Below are 18159 nucleotides of genomic sequence, written 5' to 3' on the forward strand. Positions count from 1 at the left end.
AATTAAGTAGTTTACAATTATGATTATATAGTTGTTTAAATTGCTAGTCCAATTATTAGCAAGCCTTACTTATTTTTCATTTGAGGATATACGATAACATAATCGTGCTAATTAGTGTCTGATCCTTTAACAGGGGTTCAACTTCACTGCTTGCCGTGGAAACCACACTCTTGAAAATGAGCTTCACCGCATAGCACGCTCCTAGCACACCATCATCTCGAATGATATCGTTATCCGCACTGTTAAAACAGAACTTACCACACAGCACGCCTTTAGCCAACCATCATTCCGAATCTCATTTTGTGTCCTGATTTGTTGAAAATGGGAGGAGGGGCCTAACTAGGACATATTATTCATGTCCCAGGTAGGCTCCTCCCCCTGTTTTGAACAAATCCGGACACAAAATGATATCATTCGGAATGATGTTTGGCTAAGAATGTGCTATGTGGTGAAGTTCTGTTTTAACAGTGTGCCCCGATTTGTTGGAAACGCGAGGCGTACGCTTTTTTGTGACACTTACGCAGTTTATAATATTCTCAAAAAGGCGTACGCTTCCCGTTTTCAACGAATCAGGGCAGATAACGATATCGTTCGAGATGATAGTTGGCTAGGAGCATTCATTGCGGTAAAGTTGATATTCTAAGACAGCATTCTTCCTAGATACGCCATTGGCTGCTTGTATTGTCCATGCCTTTTGGTCTTCCTCCCGACTAGACTTGAGGCTTGGTGCATGCACATGTATTGGAATCTTTGATATGCTGCACCGTGCAAGATTGTACGCTATGAGAGAAACCCCTGAACTAATTTAGAGGCTAGACTGAGTCAAACGGCAAGTAAAACCTTGAAAAACTGATGCTCTCGCATGAATGGCTCGTTTTATTGTCGCAAAGTCAAAGAGTGCAAAAAGCGCTGATGAGGCGGCGTGGATGTGAGTAACGTGTGGCGCCTGGACGGAACAGTATGCGTTCGAAACCTGGTGGCACGAAGGAGTATGTACAAAAAGGAGAAAGACGCCGTTTGGCCATCAGCAGGGATCAGTAGCGTGGCATTGTTATGACGTCATTCTTCTTGCGGTAGACATAGTAGCAGAAGAAAGCAGCAACCGCTGTTGCCCCCAAGCAGGCCACCACGACCATAGACACTCCAGCTACTTGCAGTGGAGACAGTTGACCTGGCAGATGAAATGAAAGTGCAGTTAGAGACAGAGCGACGTAAACGTACACAAGCTTTGACTCTGAGAGCCACGTAACACAGTAAATGCAACGTCTGCAAAAGTTGCACAGTTGCTTTCTGCTGCTGGCAACTTGTTTCCAGAGAGCACAAAGACTTCAAGATAGAAGTGCGTCCGTGGCGACAGTAGGGACTTCTAGTAGATCTGAAGGATGCCCGCGAAAATAGTTCCATGATAACATGGTAAGCGAGTCGTGCCCCAATTTTGAAATGTGGCAGTCATCGCATTGCTGAACATGGATTTGACAGCTTTCTCACTCGTATCATTGTTGTTGATTGCGTCCCTCCAGCCTATACTAAAACTTCATATTGAATTTCTGTGCTGCTGTATCAACAGTTACCTTAATTATGATCGTCTCTAACGACGAACACTCCCACAAAACTGTCTCCTGCTATTACTTTTTCTCGGCTTTTCTAACAGTGCATGCATCAGCGCACGTGAGGAGGACGCACCTCATGGACGCTTCTTACCCTCCTCAGACACTCTAAAAACTGAACTTCACCACATAGCACATTGTGCACCAACCACACTCTTAAAAATGAACTTCACCGCATAGCATGCTCCTAGCCAACCATCATCTCAAATTATATCGTTATCTGCCCTGATCTGTCGAAAACGGTAGGCGTACGCCTTTTTGTGACAATTATGAACAGCATAAGTGTCACAAAAAAGGCGTACGCCTCCCGTTTTCGACAAATCAGGGCATAACGATATCATTTGAGATGATGGTTGGCTAGGAGCGTGCTATGCGGTGAAGTTCATTTTTAAGAGTGCATTGCCACGAATGACAAGCTATCGCTCCTGATTCGAGGTGAGAGGGAAGCGTACGCCTTTTTGTGTCAATTATCGTGTACAAATTGACACAAAAAGTCGCCCCTCTCTCTTCGAATCAGAAGTGATAACCCTATCATTCGTGGCAAAGTTTGTCGCAGAGCGTGCTATGCGGTGAAGTTAAGTTTTTAGAGTGCAAACCAATGGCCAGTGAACATGCGCGTAGCACCACCTAGCGTATGGCGGGTCAACTTCTCAAAGAGCATTGGATTCAATGCTCCCTGACAGGTTCACAGGTTACACGTTTGATGGCTGTACGTTCAGTGGCCATTTGTTTCAATTATCATAGAAGTCTGGACGTGTGGCATGGGTGTTACACTCAGTATCATGTGTACTATGCCCTGGGTCGGGTTCTTCACCATTTCGTAGCTTCGCAAGCTCCTCTTGCTCCGCCCTCGCCTGTGCTGTGCGGAAGGTCGTTCACTCTTAAAAATAAACTTCACCGCATAGCACGCTCCTAGCCAACCATAATCTCGAATGATAGCGTTATCTGCCCTGATTTGTTGGAAACGGGAGGCGTACGCCTTTTTTTGTGACACTTATGCTGTTCATAATTGTCACAAAAAAGGCGGACGTCTCCCGTTTTCAACAAATCCGGGCAGATAACGATATCGTTACAGATTACGGTTGGCTAAGTGCGTGCTATGCGGCGAAGTTCATTTCTAAGAGTGTTGTATGATCAGCGGCGTGCTCATATCCACGCGTCAGATTTGAAAGTTTGCGTTGACTCCTCCCATCGCTATGGCAACAGGTGTCCACGTGGTACTCGTCGCAGGGAGAGCGCTAAAGAGCTCTCTCTGCCAGCCCGCAGCCCGTGAGCCTACACCGTTAAAACAGAACTTCACCACAGAGCACGTTTCTAGCCAACCACCATTCCGAATGATACCATTATCTGTCCTGATTTGTTCAAAACACGAGGAGGAACCTATCTGGGACATGCATAATACGTCCCATATGTGGTGAAATTCTGTCGTGACGGTGCCCACTTCAGTGCGGCCAGCAACGGCAAGCTACTTCGACACCCCTTTTTTTTAACAGTGTATGGTCATCGGCGTTGACGAAAATGTGTTTCATGTACAACGTTAGCGTTGTAAATATATCTTTGCGGTCCTAAGTATCGATCGCATCCCTTGAGAGGATGGGTTGAGACTTAAAACGTAGTAGGCGCAGGTGGCATTTTTGGGGCTATGCTCAACGGAGGCACCGGTGAATACCAGCGTGTGCTGGGAGTACACGTCGCTAATAAGGTCCTCCGCAGCAGCTTCGGCTTCGAGTGGGTTTGATATCGTCCCCTCTTTTTTAGGATAGGGATGGAGACGGGCCATACTTACTGGCCCGGGGAAGGTGTGGAGGAGTATACGGTCACGGTACGATACGGCAGTTGACGAAGAGTTGCGCTATAGTGCTGTTTTGCAGGCTGGGTAGTTTCATTTTAAATAGAACAACGTGTGAAAGTCGTATTTTTTAATTCGGCCAGAAAAAAATATATGTTAGAGGACAGCTCAAACGACGCAAATCGCGCCACGGGCGACGCTCGTGCGTGGAGTAGTTTCCGCGTGGGAGAGGTGGAAAGTCTGAGGCTGCTTGAACGCGCTTTCTTCTGGACCGATTTTGACTGGGATCTAGCACCGCTCATTTTTTGCCTAGGAACTGGAGGTTTTTTGTGATTATGGGCTGCATCATAGATACTGTCGACAGCCACCTACGGAACTCTGAGGGCCACAGATTTTCTGTTAAAAAATGTCAAACTTGGCGTAAACGTTCAAAAAGACCAAACTTTGTTACCAATTTGCTTCATGACGGAACCTCTGAGAACATCCAGCTTAGTGCCATTCGAAAGGACATTGAAATAGCTTTCGTGCTGTATAAAGCTCATTTTTCTCAGCCCAGTGGTTTCTGTGTTATTAGCTTGAGAATCACACATGATAGGCGAAAATTGCCAATGTTGCATCTCAGTATTCTCAAAAATGCCATCTTCGATTTCCTTGATTATTTTTGAAAAGGTGGCGTCATGTCTCTACTGTAGACGCCAAGTGAGACAATATTTTATTTTTGCCTGAGAGACGCGCAGCGATTTGTTTTTTCAGGCAGGGTGCACGAGGCTGCGGCCTTGCGCGACCCACCCACGAGCACGCGACCTTCAACCTCTTCTTTGCTACATGTGTCCCGCTGACAGAGAAATCAATGACCACACTGCGCGAGCTTGTTGTAGTGTCCCCGGAGCATCACTTTACGTTTACCCAATGGTCTCCCAGTTCCGTCAGGCTCATTCAAACCGTGGGAGAGTACATGAGTTGCCTCGTGCGCCCTTGACGAGAAGCCCCAGTTCGACGAACATACCGACAAAGCAGTGAGAAGAAACGAAGCGCTTCGTAGAGATCTTTATCCAAAGCGCTTTCAACGTCCAATCGAATGGCACTAAGCTCGACGTTCTCAGACGTTCTGTCATGAATTGGTAACAAAGTTTGGCCTTTTTGAACGTTTACGCCAAGTTTGGCATTTTTTAACAGAAAATCTGTGGCTCTCAGAGTTCTCTGGGTGGCTGTCGACAGTGCCTATGGTGCAGCCTATAATCACAAAAATCCTCCAGTTCCTAGACATAAAGTCAGCGGTGCTAGATCCCGTCAAAGTCGGTCCAGAAGAAAGCGCGCCCAAGCAGCCTCCGACTTTCCCCCTCTCCTACGCGGAAACTACTCCACGCACGAGCGTCGCAAATGGCACGATTTGCGTCGTTTGAACTGTCCTCTAACATATATTTTTTCTAGGCGAATTAAAAAAACGACTTTCACACGTTGTTCGATTTAAAATGAAACTACCCAGGTAGGTCAGGAAGCTACCCCGGATCTCCGATAGAGCGATCTTATCTATAAGCCGGAGTGCAATTTGTTCCAAATGAATAAAGACAGGTTTCTCCCTTGACTCTAGGTATGTTTGGGGCATAGAAATCTTACGGAGAGAGGCTGGAAGGAAAGCTGGGGAGGAGGATCGGAGGAGAGCAAAGCACTTGAACGGGGCTCTTCCCTCTCTCAATGTATGCGCTCGGAGGCAGCCATATTGAATCAGCCGAGGAAACGTCGTGTATTTCTAGCCCGTGAAAGCAGCCAGAGTTCCAAAAACTGTCACAACACTTGCTCGGTTGCTCCTCTGCTTCCGTCGTCTACATATTTTGTCAGTGTCCGCCCCTATCCAGGCTTGTAGTCAAGGCTGGTTGAGGCAGCGGCAGCGGCGGAGACGGCGTCCCCATGTGGCGTCCGTGTCGTGTCTGTTTCTTCGTGTGTGTGTGTGTATGCGTTTTCATATATCTTACAGTTTCATGGGTTCTGTGGGCGGTGTGTTACTGTTCCAAAAACATTTTTGGCGTTCTGTTTGCTGTATGCTTACTGGATTCCTTTGTTTGCATGCGCCGCGGCAACAGTAGCTGATTCAATATGGCGCTCCCCTCGCCCGTACGTCCCAGTTTCGGAGGTTTCCTTCTAGCATACTCCTTAAGATTTCTGTGGTTTGGGGGGACGCTAGCGGAGCCGGATATACCTAAGGCAACAAGGCCTCCCGCTGCGTAGGTGACAAGTCGACATATCGTGTCACGTGTTTCGCCGTGTTTGCGGCTCGTCGGCCCTCAAACACGGCGAAACACGTGTCCTCTGGTGCTGTCGCATCGTTCAATGAGTATCTGTTTCTCTACGTGCAGCCATAGAAGCCATTTTAATCTGTAAGTTTGAATTTCAAACACGTCTAGCATCATTTACTTATTTTTTTAATGGCTTTTCCCCCCTCTTTATAATTCACTGGCTTGCACTGTGGCATTGAGGAGCGCTCAGTCACCCTCCCAGGTGTATATTGCTCGCTGAGTGACCCCTGGTTTGCCAATCCCGAACGATGCGCAGCCACCCAGGGCCGACGAGCCGCAAACACGGCGAAACACGTGTCCTGTGGTGCTGTCGCATCGTTCAATGAGTATCTATATATATATATATATATATACAAATATAAAAATGAGCAAATGCTCCATGGCTGCACGTGAGGCATATATTTACTGATCGAGCGTGCCACAATCCCAGCTGTGGACGGCCGTTTCGAGCTTCTTGGCTCTCATCGGCACAGCGTAGGGATGTGACACGCTCTTGTGTCGGCACAAACACTGTGTCTCTGCAAGACATCAATGTTCCAGGGTGTTAGCAACACTTCTGGAGGCCGCAGTGCAAAGCCAGTAAGTACAGATACAAATATAAAAATGAGCAAATGCTCCATGGCTGCACGTGAGGCATATGTTTACTGATCGAGCGTGCCACAATCCCAGCTGTGGACGGCCGTTTCGAGCTTCTTGGCTCTCATCGGCACAGCGTAGGGATGTGACACGCTCTTGTGTCGGCACAAACACTGTGTCTCTGCAAGACATCAATGTTCCAGGGTGTTAGCAACACCTCTGGAGGCCCCAGTGCAAAGCCAGTAAGTACAGATACAAATATAAAAATGAGCAAATGCTCCATGGCTGCACGTGAGGCATATGTTTACTGATCGAGCGTGCCACAATCCCAGCTGTGGACGGCCGTTTCGAGCTTCTTGGCTCTCATCGGCACAGCGTAGGGATGTGACACGCTCTTGGGTCGGCACAAACACTGTGTCTCTGCAAGACATCAGTGTTTCAGGGTGTTAGCAACACCTCTTGAGGCCGCAGTGCAAAGCCAGTAAGTACAGATACAAATATAAAAATGAGCAAATGCTCCATGGCTGCACGTGAGGCATATATTTACTGATCGAGCGTGCCACAATCCCAGCTGTGGACGGCCGTTTCGAGCTTCTTGGCTCTCATCGGCACAGCGTAGGGATGTGACACGCTCTTGTGTCGGCACAAACACTGTGTCTCTGCAAGACATCAATGTTCCAGGGTGTTAGCAACACTTCTGGAGGCCGCAGTGCAAAGCCAGTAAGTACAGATACAAATATAAAAATGAGCAGATGCTCCATGGCTGCACGTGAGGCATATGTTTACTGATCGAGCGTGCCACAATCCCAGCTGTGGACGGCCGTTTCGAGCTTCTTGGCTCTCATCGGCACAGCGTAGGGATGTGACACGCTCTTGTGTCGGCACAAACACTGTGTCTCTGCAAGACATCAATGTTCCAGGGTGTTAGCAACACCTCTGGAGGCCCCAGTGCAAAGCCAGTAAGTACAGATACAAATATAAAAATGAGCAAATGCTCCATGGCTGCACGTGAGGCATATGTTTACTGATCGAGCGTGCCACAATCCCAGCTGTGGACGGCCGTTTCGAGCTTCTTGGCTCTCATCGGCACAGCGTAGGGATGTGACACGCTCTTGGGTCGGCACAAACACTGTGTCTCTGCAAGACATCAGTGTTTCAGGGTGTTAGCAACACCTCTTGAGGCCGCAGTGCAAAGCCAGTAAGTACAGATACAAATATAAAAATGAGCAAATGCTCCATGGCTGCACGTGAGGCATATGTTTACTGATCGAGCGTGCCACAATCCCAGCTGTGGACGGCCGACAAGTGGGTGCCGACCCAAGAGCGTGTCACATCCCTACGCTGTGCCGATAAGAGCCAAGAAGCTCGAAACGGCCGTCCACAGCTGGGATTGTGGCACGCTCGATCAGTAAACATATATATATATATATATATATATATATATATATATATAATCAGCGGGAAAATGACATTAAAGAGACAAGTAAATAACACTAGACGTGTTTGAAATTCAAAATTACAGATTAAGATGGCTTCTATGGCTGCACGCAGGGAAACAGATACTCATGGAACGATGCGACAGCACCAAAGGACACGTGTTTCGCCGTGTTTGCGGCTCGTCAGCTCTGGGTAGCTGCGCATCGTTCGGAATTGTTACCCAGAGCTGACGAGCCGCAAACACGGCGAAACACGTGTCCTCTGGTGCTGTCGCATCGTTCCATGAGTATATATATATGTTCACAATTTGATCGTGCACTCCCAGCCGAGTACAGCTGTTTCGTCCTACTTGGGACTCTAGGGACTAAATATATAATAGTAATATATAGTAATATATACAGGATGTCCCAGCTAAGTGTATACAGATTTTTTAAAAATATATATAACAATTTTTCTAAGATGAAATCAATTGCAATATAGCATATGCTGAAGGGCCCTCCCTAGGAGGGCATTAGCAAAGTCCATAGGCAATGTCCTAATTAACTTTCATTAATTAACTTGTGTATCTTGCGTCGCGTGGCGGAGGGTTCTTTTGAGACACCAGATCTTTTGATGTGCCCTAGCTGTTACCATTGTGATGTGCTTGTTCCAACGCAAGTCTTTTGCGAATAATAACCTAAGGTATTTGTGCTCTTCAACTGTCTCCAACTTACACATTGACGCATCACACGCATATGCGTAGGGGCTGCGAAAATACAGGCTACATGTGTATGGACCCTGCATGCTGCACGCCATTTGAATAGGAACAGAGCATACCTGAGTGTTCTCCCTGACTCTGGGCGTTGAAGTCATATCCCCCAGCTCCTTGGCAATGTACCTGAGATACGCTTGCGAGAAGACCTAAATGAAAGAGGAACATATTATCATGACTTTAATCAACGTTCTAGCCCTGACTTAAGCAGCTTAACGCTCTCTACATTTCTACCCACGGGTTATCCGTGCTATAGCGTCTCATTTGAAGCGGAGACGACGTCCTCTGTCACGCCGTGGCCTCGTGCACCTAGAATGCAGGCGTCGGCCAATTTGAGGCGATCTAGAGCAGTCGATTGTCATAGATATCCAGCACGAGCACCGCCTGATCGATAATAACTAAGCATGACAAAAGGCCTGCCGTTCTGTTGATCCTGGAAGCGGAGAAGCGACCGCATCTCCTGACCACATTCCATCATCATTCGCATGCATTAAAATGTCTAGAGCTCTTGTAAGCCGTTCAACGGCTTACCAGAGCTTTGGACATTTTAGTGCAGACGCATCACGATGGAATGCAGTCAGGAGGTGCGGTCGCTACCCCGCTTCCAGAGGCCCAATAAGCGACGCCGTAATATGGCTTAACGATTTATACCATCAACTAAACAACAATGGCTCCACAGTTGTCAACTGAAGCTCACTCAGGACGCAAGTGGATGCTGAATGAAAGGAATGTCAAGGGAAGGCGAGGCGGTTAATTGTGCTTCGACGGCTAAAGCGAGGGCATCTTAAAACGCACTAGGTTCCACAGATCCCGTAGTGCAGAGCGACGAGAAAGCGGAAAGAAGCGGCCCCCTGGAGGCGCTTCAAGCTCGAGGTATAGGCACTGGGCCTGACGGCCTCTGACAGTGGAACGAGACTATCGCGGTAAGTTTTCATTAGAACAACAACTAATAACTTTTTTTTGTTGTTAAATAGGCCTCCAACGATGCGCTGGTAGGCAATACGTAGTGCAACGACAGTTCCCACTGCATGCAGATGTCCCAGGATCTACACTTGCGCGAGGTAGACCTTAGGACAGAAGGACCTTCTCTTAACGCTCATGTGTGTGCATCATAAAACTATTTGAATTCCCCATTATAAAGGAGGGAGGACTTTATTCACACAATATGTTAGTGAACACGGAGGTCACTGCGAAATGCAGAGAGCCATCGCACACTACGTGCTATGAAATTTGTATGAAGTCTGTAGATCTACACTGTGAACACATAAACTTCACCACATAAGACCGGTACGAGCGGACCGATAGTGATAATGATATCATTCTCTTTGTTGAGCTGTTAAGTGTAAGCCTCTTTTGAACAGATTATATCAAATGCAAAGTGTCCAGAATAGGACGACCCGTCCCGCTTTCCAGAAATTAGAGGAAAGAAAACCGATTGACGTTCGGAATGATGACGGCTTAGGGACGCGCAATGTGGCGAAGTTCTGCTACAACAGTGTAGAGAACCAGCACGGTGAAAATACTCAAGCTTATTAGGCTCGGACATCACTGCTGCCGTCTCTGCAAGTGGTGCAGCACGGGGGAGGTCACGGGGTGTCTCCGACCACCAATGGGAGTAACCATGCCTCTCTCTCGTCTGACGTCAGAGCTTGACGTATACGTGTGTGAGAGGGTTTATTTGCCCGCGTGTCGAAGTTAGTTAACTTCGAAGTTAAGTTAGTTAACTTCGACACGCGGGTAAATAATTCGTTTTTGCTTAGTACTGTGGTGAGAAGTGGAACGCGTGCATTATGCAATAACCGTATACTATATAAAAATGTGACGAACACTGTAATATTAACCGATCCGATGCTGAAGGCTGCAAAAATATTATCTCGCACAATACGACAGAAAACGCGCAAGTTTCTTAGAAATGCATCGTATGTGGCATATGAACACAGGCGACACGAGACGTTTAGTATAATTTCCAAACAAGTCAACATACTGGTCCCCACACACCAGTATGCATATAGAACACTGCCTCTTGTGCTGATGGATATCCCAAAGACTAGCAGGCTAGAAGTTGACACTGGCCGTGCTAGCCCGAGGCCCATGGGCCGCGTTCGGGACACTGATACCTGTTCGGCTCCAGGCCTGGGACGGGTTGGGCCTAAATTGTTCTATGCATTGTGAATAGTCTTTATTCCGAAAACAAGAGGCACACCGGCGGTACCACAACTGAAACAGTTAGGGAACACATGACGTTTCGTTCCACAATCAACCGTGACTCAAACGTGACTCCACAATCAACCGTTCATTGTTTATTAAATCGAAAGGCGTAGCAGTCCGGAGCGTAACAATGTTGTGACTGTTTTGAACTGTCTTACTTGTTGTAGTGTTGGTATGTTTATTAAAAATTATTAAAAATTATTAAAAGGGGGAAAGGAAAGGTTAGCCATGCGAAGAGCCGGTTTGCTATTCCTCAAGAAAATAAACAAGATAAGAAAAAAAAAATCAGGACTACCGGATTTAACATCGCCGGACATCAACAACTAGCGGGGCCACGTCCTCTTTTTCTTCTCTGCCTGACACATAAGATAACTCCGTCTTCCAGAACTCAGTCTAGTGCATCTAAGAATGCAATTATTTATTTATTTTAATTTTCCATAGTTAATTCTAATTCCTCCAATTCCACTCACCCCTTCTACCCCTTAGTCCTTCCAATGATGTACAAATCATTCATATTACGTTGAATTATATATATATATATATGTTCTCCGAAATATCTGTAGAGCCTTCGGACCAGAGGGTATGAAAAGTACGTTAATAAATGCAGAACGATAGCACGATCGTTGAGCCAGTGCGAGTCTCAGCGCTGTCTGACAACGTATATTAGGGAGTGACTTTTTCCGGTTAAACCCTATCCCGCCCGGTTGTCCCCCCCCCCCCCCCCCCCCTCGAACTGACCTCCAACCAATTCGGGCTAAAACCCGATTTCTCCCCGAATTCCAGTCACTATAAAATCCTCAAATGACGTTTCCACTGAAGACGAACAAAGGTCGCCACGTGTAACACATGTAAGAATGGGTCACTTACGTTCCCAGCAATACACCCTTGTGTGTCGACACTGTCTATGCGTTCGGGGATTACCGCTGGAAGGTCACGATCCCGCAACAAAAAAGAAAGAGAGAGAGAGAGAGATTACGAAAGGACGTAATAGACAAGAGGAGAAACAAAAACACCCGATAACACCCGAAGGCACAATTATCGCCCGATTTCCCCCGAATTGCATATTTAAAAATAGCGCCCGATTTTTACCCCCCCTTTCCCGAATCTGAGAAAGTCATTTAACCCGAAAAAGTCACTCCCTACGTATAATGACAGTCTTTGTTTACACTTACTACGCTTTGCAAATGTTGTACGCAGGTGTCATTATAGTGTACATAGGTACATGAATAATATAATAATTACAGGTGTAGATTTACTTCCATGAATGCAGAATAGGCAGCACCTTTATAGAGCACACAGTTACGGCGATGGCTCTTGCATAACGCACGTCTCTGTATCAGAGCTATTTCTTCCTCGAGAGCGCTTTCTTATCTGTTCTAGTCATTTCCTGTGATCAAGAGTGCTCAAATGCGTACTGCGTACCATACAACGAATCTCGCCATTTTACTACACAGGTATACGTCACGCTCCTTGCATGTTTAGATGGCTTAAGAGTATGCGACGTAGTCTCAAACGCACTCATAGCCTGCGCTTTTACGAGCTGTCGCTGCTCCCGTCCACAGTACTTGTACAGTGCTAACTTGCTCTCACGACCTTTCTGCTGAGTTGTTTCCTCCGTGTCTGTCGCATGTTCCCTTCTTGAATAAGCAAAGAGTATACACTACAATGGTCTTGCCTCACATATGTGTTTCTTATTATATCGTTTATCGCGTTATTGAACAGAATATAATGTGTTACATATCTAGATATAAATACTACGCTGGTCATGAGAATTATCGAGGCTAAGCGAAAACAAAACCGCAATCTAAAAATATAAAATGAATTTTCGCACTGAATGTCTTAGAACCCCATAACAGATCTGCGTACTTCATCCAATTGAAGTTGTATACATATCGCCGTCGTTACAGACGCCGCAGGAATAATAATAATTATTATTATTTTTACGGTTTAGCGAGACAGCTGTGATTATTTAACTTGTGGCGATGAAACTACCCATGCTTCATCCCCAAATAAACTCGTTGTTGTTGTTGTTGTTAACTTGTGTATATAGCAACAAAGTAGGTATCCGCTAAGCGACCAGAATACGTGTCTCATATTCCTGTTCTATTACGCCCAGAGCCACGTACAAAAAGGAGAGTCTGTCCCGTACATATACCTGAAGCTTCACCAATTCTTTGAGCTGTGCGGCCAATCACCGGTCGACATACAGTTCGGTATTATTACGGGTTATCCAAGGTCATGGTTGGATCTTATTTACTGGGTGCCACCGTGTTGGGGAAACTGTGTTCGTTTGGATTGAAACGGATATCCCTAAGAAATGCCAGAACAATGGATTTTGAGGCCACATTTATTCAAGTAGCGAGGATTGAGGGAGAAATGCCTGGAAGATCCAGAACTGCAGAGCTTCTTCCACAAACGACGGTCGATGATTCATGCAGAATCATCGACCCTCTCTTCCCACGAAAGATCTTCCCCGTGTTATGCAAACAATGCTCCATCGGTTACGCACGGGATCTGCGTTCACGAACTCGCAACTGCGCAAGATCGGCTGCAGGGAGGACTCCAGTTGCGGTCACTGTAATCATCCGGAGACCATCGCACATATCCTGACAGAATGCCGTGCATACCATACTATGCGGGAAACTCATCTTCCCCACGCCAGCCCTGGCATACTCACGGGCGTCCTCTTCCCCGAAGGTTCTTATGCAGAACGACTTACAAAAACCCGCGGCCTCGTGCGCTTTCTTCAAGAAACGGGCCTCGCGGAAAGACCACTCTAGCGCACCTCTCGTCTACAGTGTGCCTCCGTCCCATCATTATCGGTCATCCTGCCTATGCCTCACTTTGAAATCGTCAACTCTCCTCTCCACCCTCCCTTTTTTTGGCTATAGTCGTGACGATGCCCACTTGAGTGCGGCCAACAACGGCAAGCTAATTCGATATAAACCCACCCCTTTCCACAAACAGGTGCAGGAGACGTGTCTTGCCCGCCGATCCATCTAGCCCCCTTGCACTCCCCGACGTACGCACGCACCCTCTGCACCCTACCTCCTATATCCTTCGATCCTTTTTTTTTTTTTTTTTTTTTGCTATAGTCGTGACGATGCCCACTTTTGTGTGGTCAACAACGGCGAGCTGATTCAGACATCCCCCCCCCCTTCTCGTACTGAGACGGCTACCGGTATAAACTTTTAATCACGTGACATAAGCAGTTGGAACCAGAACTGGGCTTAGTATGGAAATGAAATTCGATAATATGCTTTTTCTTCTTTTTTTTTTTTTCTTTTTTCTGTGGCGTCTTTCGTGCTAGTTTCTTGTGATCGCGGTGTTCACTAGGCTTAACGTCAGCGACGAAATAAATCATTTTCGCGTAATGATGACGAAGCGAAGTTCAAGTTGCTTTTGCAGGTAATTACAAGATGATATCCACTCACAGAAAGAAATTTTACGAAACTTTATGTCACAAAATCCCTGCTTCGCCGTTCCAAGCAACACCTCCATATGATGGGGAAATTTTTGTGTCATGGCTGCCCTCATATAGAAAACAGCAACCAATGAAATGCGCACGAGTTTGATTGACAGGTCGGTCCCCTTTTTTGGGGCTCCTCCTAATGGCCAGACTACTTTTTTTTCATGCACGGCTCTGGGGTTGCCTAAATACTAGCCACCTGTCTGTACAGAGCAAGCTATTCCAAATTACGACAACCGTTATCTTCAACACATTACCCCTGAACCTCCGCAGCGTGACAAGGTTTTTCGCCATGTCTAACCAACTGGCCCAGCTCTCCGCCTTGACCGTATTTTAACCCAAAATACATTCCTACGATAGACTAACTTGACCGGAGGCTCAACTCTCACATCCCAAGCAGAACAGAGGCTTTGCCGAATATTGACTAGACGTCGCCCAAACTGGTTCAATATTGGTCCTCTATTCCCAAGATTTGCCCAATATTGTCGTTTATTGGGGATAATGGTCCAGTGTGCCCAACATTCTATCAATATGAGCTACATACTGGACCCCCACATTGGCCCAATATTCACAAGACTTCAAATATTGGCTATGTATTGTCATTGTGTGTTCTTTATGTCTTAATCTTTATTATTTAGTCATTCTCAAGCATGTTACAGTAACAATATTGGAAAACGTAAGACTCCGTAGCAAATTTACCATCATGCGTATAACACCTTATGGATCTTTTATTTTGCTGCTGCCTGGCTGATCCTATGCACGTGGACTGTCTAGATGCTGGACTATATATTCACACATGTTTCGATTTTTTGTCTTTTTTTGTGTGTGTCATTGATCTCTGACAGATATTAAAGACATATTTTATCAGATTTTTATGCAAGGATATTTAACCAGTAATCAATAAACTGACCAGTTTTTCTTTTTTAGCACTTTTTCTGAGCACCAAAATTTTGGAACATCAGTTTTCCTGGAAAGTTATTTTCTTATTCGAGGACTACTAAGAGTTTTCAAAAATGCCTGAACAGAAAAAATTAAAAATTCAGCACACACGGTGAATGGTTCATGACATAAATGTACCTAAACATGAATTGAGAAAATTGAAGAAAAAGGTTCAATGACAGATCCAAATATACACCATAGAGGTACTCTTCACCACTGTGATGCAGGGTCTTTGCCTCTCTGTCCTGTCATGCCATTTCAGTTCACAGTTCTAAGGCACAGTCAGCTGCTGACACCTTCTTATTTTCAACATGTGGGTTCATTGAACACACCCGATCAAGAAGTGTCACTGCTGCCACTGTCTTGTTTCTTTGAGAAAATGCGTTTTATAAGCGATTTCTTCACTTTTCTAAATGCATGGGTCTGTCGTGGCGTGCCTTACAAACGAACCAAGCAAAGTGCAAGCACAGACTATCCAGCGTCGCTCAATAGCACCACAAACATGACCGAATGTCATTCCTGTGTCAATCAGTCTCCACTGCTGACACCTGCCGTAAATTGTGCGAATTGATAAACAGGATGATGCGTTGTTGCCAGCAGAACACGAAACAAGCGCCAGAGAAAAGGAAACCCCATAAACTGACGCGAAATTACAGGAAGACCCCTGGTGGAAGCCATTTTTAAATCTCCGTGATAAGAGATATCCCATTCTGGCGGCTGTTTGGAACGGAATTTTGAGCTAGTATTTTGTGAGCACATACTTTCGAGCACGGGGAACACAAGGGCGGTATTTTCAAATTTTCGATTTTCTGGACACGTTTACCTACATGCACCTTCCCTAAAATACTGAAAGACCCAAACCCAGCCTGTCCCAACGCTTTGCCCTGAAAGCACTTTTAAATTTTTCAAATGCCGTAGGACTTGGGTCCTCACTGTGGCGCGAACCAGTATTCCGTTTCACCACATTACCGCCAGTAATGGGATAGTAGAGTATTGGCCCTTGCAATGAAACTCCCCACTCATATCATCACTGAAATAAAGTTGTTGTTATTGTTGAAACGGAAACGAGAATATAACTGGGAGATGGTTGAGCATGTCGCACGTACACTAGTCAGGAAACAATAATAATAATAGGGAGTATACTTTCACGTAAGGTGAGTCAGCCTATTGGTGTGACAACATGCTGCATGCGTAGGATTGCGGATAAATTCGACCACTTGGGGTCTTGTGACCCCCTAGCCAGGAAGAACGCCGCTCGACGTATGGCCAATAGTGCCGGGATTGACAAAAAAAGAAGAGAAATAGTGGGGCTGGGGGCCTGTTTAAACAGTCGTCTGTGTACGTCTGCGTGCGTTTGTCTTTTCTTTTCCTCCTTGTGGGCAAGCTTGGAAAATAAATAAATAGATAACTCGATTAACGGATATAAAACTTAATAGTCATTAAGACTACTTTTCACCGCGCATGAGCAGACTATCGAACCAACGGTACGAATCATCAGTTCAGTATACAATAGATTTGTAAACTCCAATCAAGGAAGATAACGAAGGTGGATTGGATTGGATTGGAAAAGATAACGAAGGTATTCGTGGCGGTATAGGTGATTTACTCATCCACTCCGAAGTGCGCTGTGGGTTCTTGCTCCTGCACTAGATATGAACACTATGAACAACTATTAAAATCTAATATGGTAGGTAAGAAATACCAATGCCTAGATATCTGTTGACGTGAGGTGAAAAAGTGTATTCACCATCATTATTCCATTAGCCACGCTATCAAGAGACAATTTAAGTGCGGACAATAAATCGCGGTTTCTTTCTTTTTCTTTTCTTTTATTTTTTTTTTCGGTTTGTTCGTCGCGCCGGAACGGCTTTCGTGTTTCCGTCACGGCATTTTAAGCGTGCGTACATATCAAGCAATGTGCTATGAAAACAGATGGACCGCGGGTCTCAAGTGCTTCCCCATTTCACCTCAGATCATGCTGGCCACCCTCATAGATTATAGTTACAGGTAAGTGATGCTGGGGCTCAGAAACACTCCACGCTGGAGCTTGGTATTTCTGAATGGAATTGTTTCCCTCGTGGAACTGCTTCGCTCATTGATCTGTGTAATTTTCAGGCTTTCCGTGAACTAACACTATGTGAAATGAGCCACAAATCACGCGGGACTAAAGCAACAGGGACCACACGCTGGCACTGTTCCCTGAATCCTGTGTGGTCTGGCGATGATTTCGCTTGTATGAGTCACAAACCACCGCAAACATATGTGTTTTAGTAAGCAAATGTTTCGTTCACCACTTCTCCTCACAATCGGTTCCTTAATCAAAATAAATTACTTACTCCTTTCGCTCCTTTCCCTCTATGACGAGTTCAAGTCGAGCAACGAATGAATTATACGTTTGATAACGGCGAAGCACATCTCAAAATGCACAGAGACGAGGCCTAAAGGCGTTGCCCAAGCTTACCTAGAATAACGGACGCTACGGCGTAACCCATGCCTGACACGTTGGAACGCAGAGGCTTTCCAGTCACAAATCCTTCGGTGTACGACACTAATGACAGACGGCACCGGAAACAACTATGAGGACAGCGAAAGGCGTTGGCTGGCCGCGCTAACGGTCGTTGTTGCGTTCTCTTTCGAGAATGCCGTTATCAGCAGTTTACCGACGGTTGCCCCGAGAGGCTGGACTTTCGGACCCGCCGAGATATAGGTGTTCTTCGCGCTTCGGTTTTATGTGGCTCTCTTGTTTGTTTCAGGGGGTATATAAGGCGAGCACATTGCTTGTGGTTTGTTTTCTGATAGCGAATTCGGGTGCTCATTTCGTGGCAACTTTTTTTTGCCAGAGAAAGAGCAGTCATGTTCGCTGGGTCAAAGCGAAGCAATCTCGTATGTTGTCGTGGCGCTTCCTGAACGCTCGGAGTTTGGCAGCTAGCACTTTTTTCGCCCGGTCTCGATACGACCTAGTAACGGGTTGCCCAACTCCGATGTCGTCACATCCGCACAAGCAAAGGTGGCGAGGGTCCGCACAGGCTGGCGCGATTGGCTGGCCGCTCGATGTTCACGTTGGTTAGCAGACGACAAAACCCGAAGAC

At 46.1% G+C, this 18159-nt stretch overlaps 1 protein-coding gene across 1 annotated transcript; it reads right to left on the bottom strand.

The window, feature by feature from the left end:
- Window positions 1-855: 855 nt before the first annotated feature.
- On the bottom strand, window positions 856-17750 carry LOC135388345 (uncharacterized). The gene is made up of 3 exons (XM_064617847.1): window positions 17532-17750; window positions 8520-8603; window positions 856-1171 (listed from the first exon to the last, which is right to left on the bottom strand). The coding sequence occupies exons 1-3, from the start codon at window positions 17560-17562 to the stop codon at window positions 1035-1037; spliced, it is 252 nt and encodes an 83-aa protein (XP_064473917.1). The 5' UTR covers window positions 17563-17750; the 3' UTR covers window positions 856-1034.
- Window positions 17751-18159: the final 409 nt, after the last annotated feature.

This window comes from Ornithodoros turicata, chromosome 3 (genome assembly GCF_037126465.1).
Source record: "Ornithodoros turicata isolate Travis chromosome 3, ASM3712646v1, whole genome shotgun sequence".
Classification (NCBI taxonomy): domain Eukaryota; kingdom Metazoa; phylum Arthropoda; class Arachnida; order Ixodida; family Argasidae; genus Ornithodoros; species Ornithodoros turicata.

Coding starts and splice junctions, on each gene's coding strand:
- LOC135388345 (XM_064617847.1), bottom strand. CDS start 17,562: ATGGGTTACGCCGTAGCGTCCGTTATTCTAG. Junction 8,604..17,531: donor CGTAGCGTCCGTTATTCTAG/GTAAGCTTGGGC, acceptor TCTTTCATTTAG/GTCTTCTCGCAAGCGTATCT. Junction 1,172..8,519: donor GAGTCAGGGAGAACACTCAG/GTATGCTCTGTT, acceptor TTCATCTGCCAG/GTCAACTGTCTCCACTGCAA.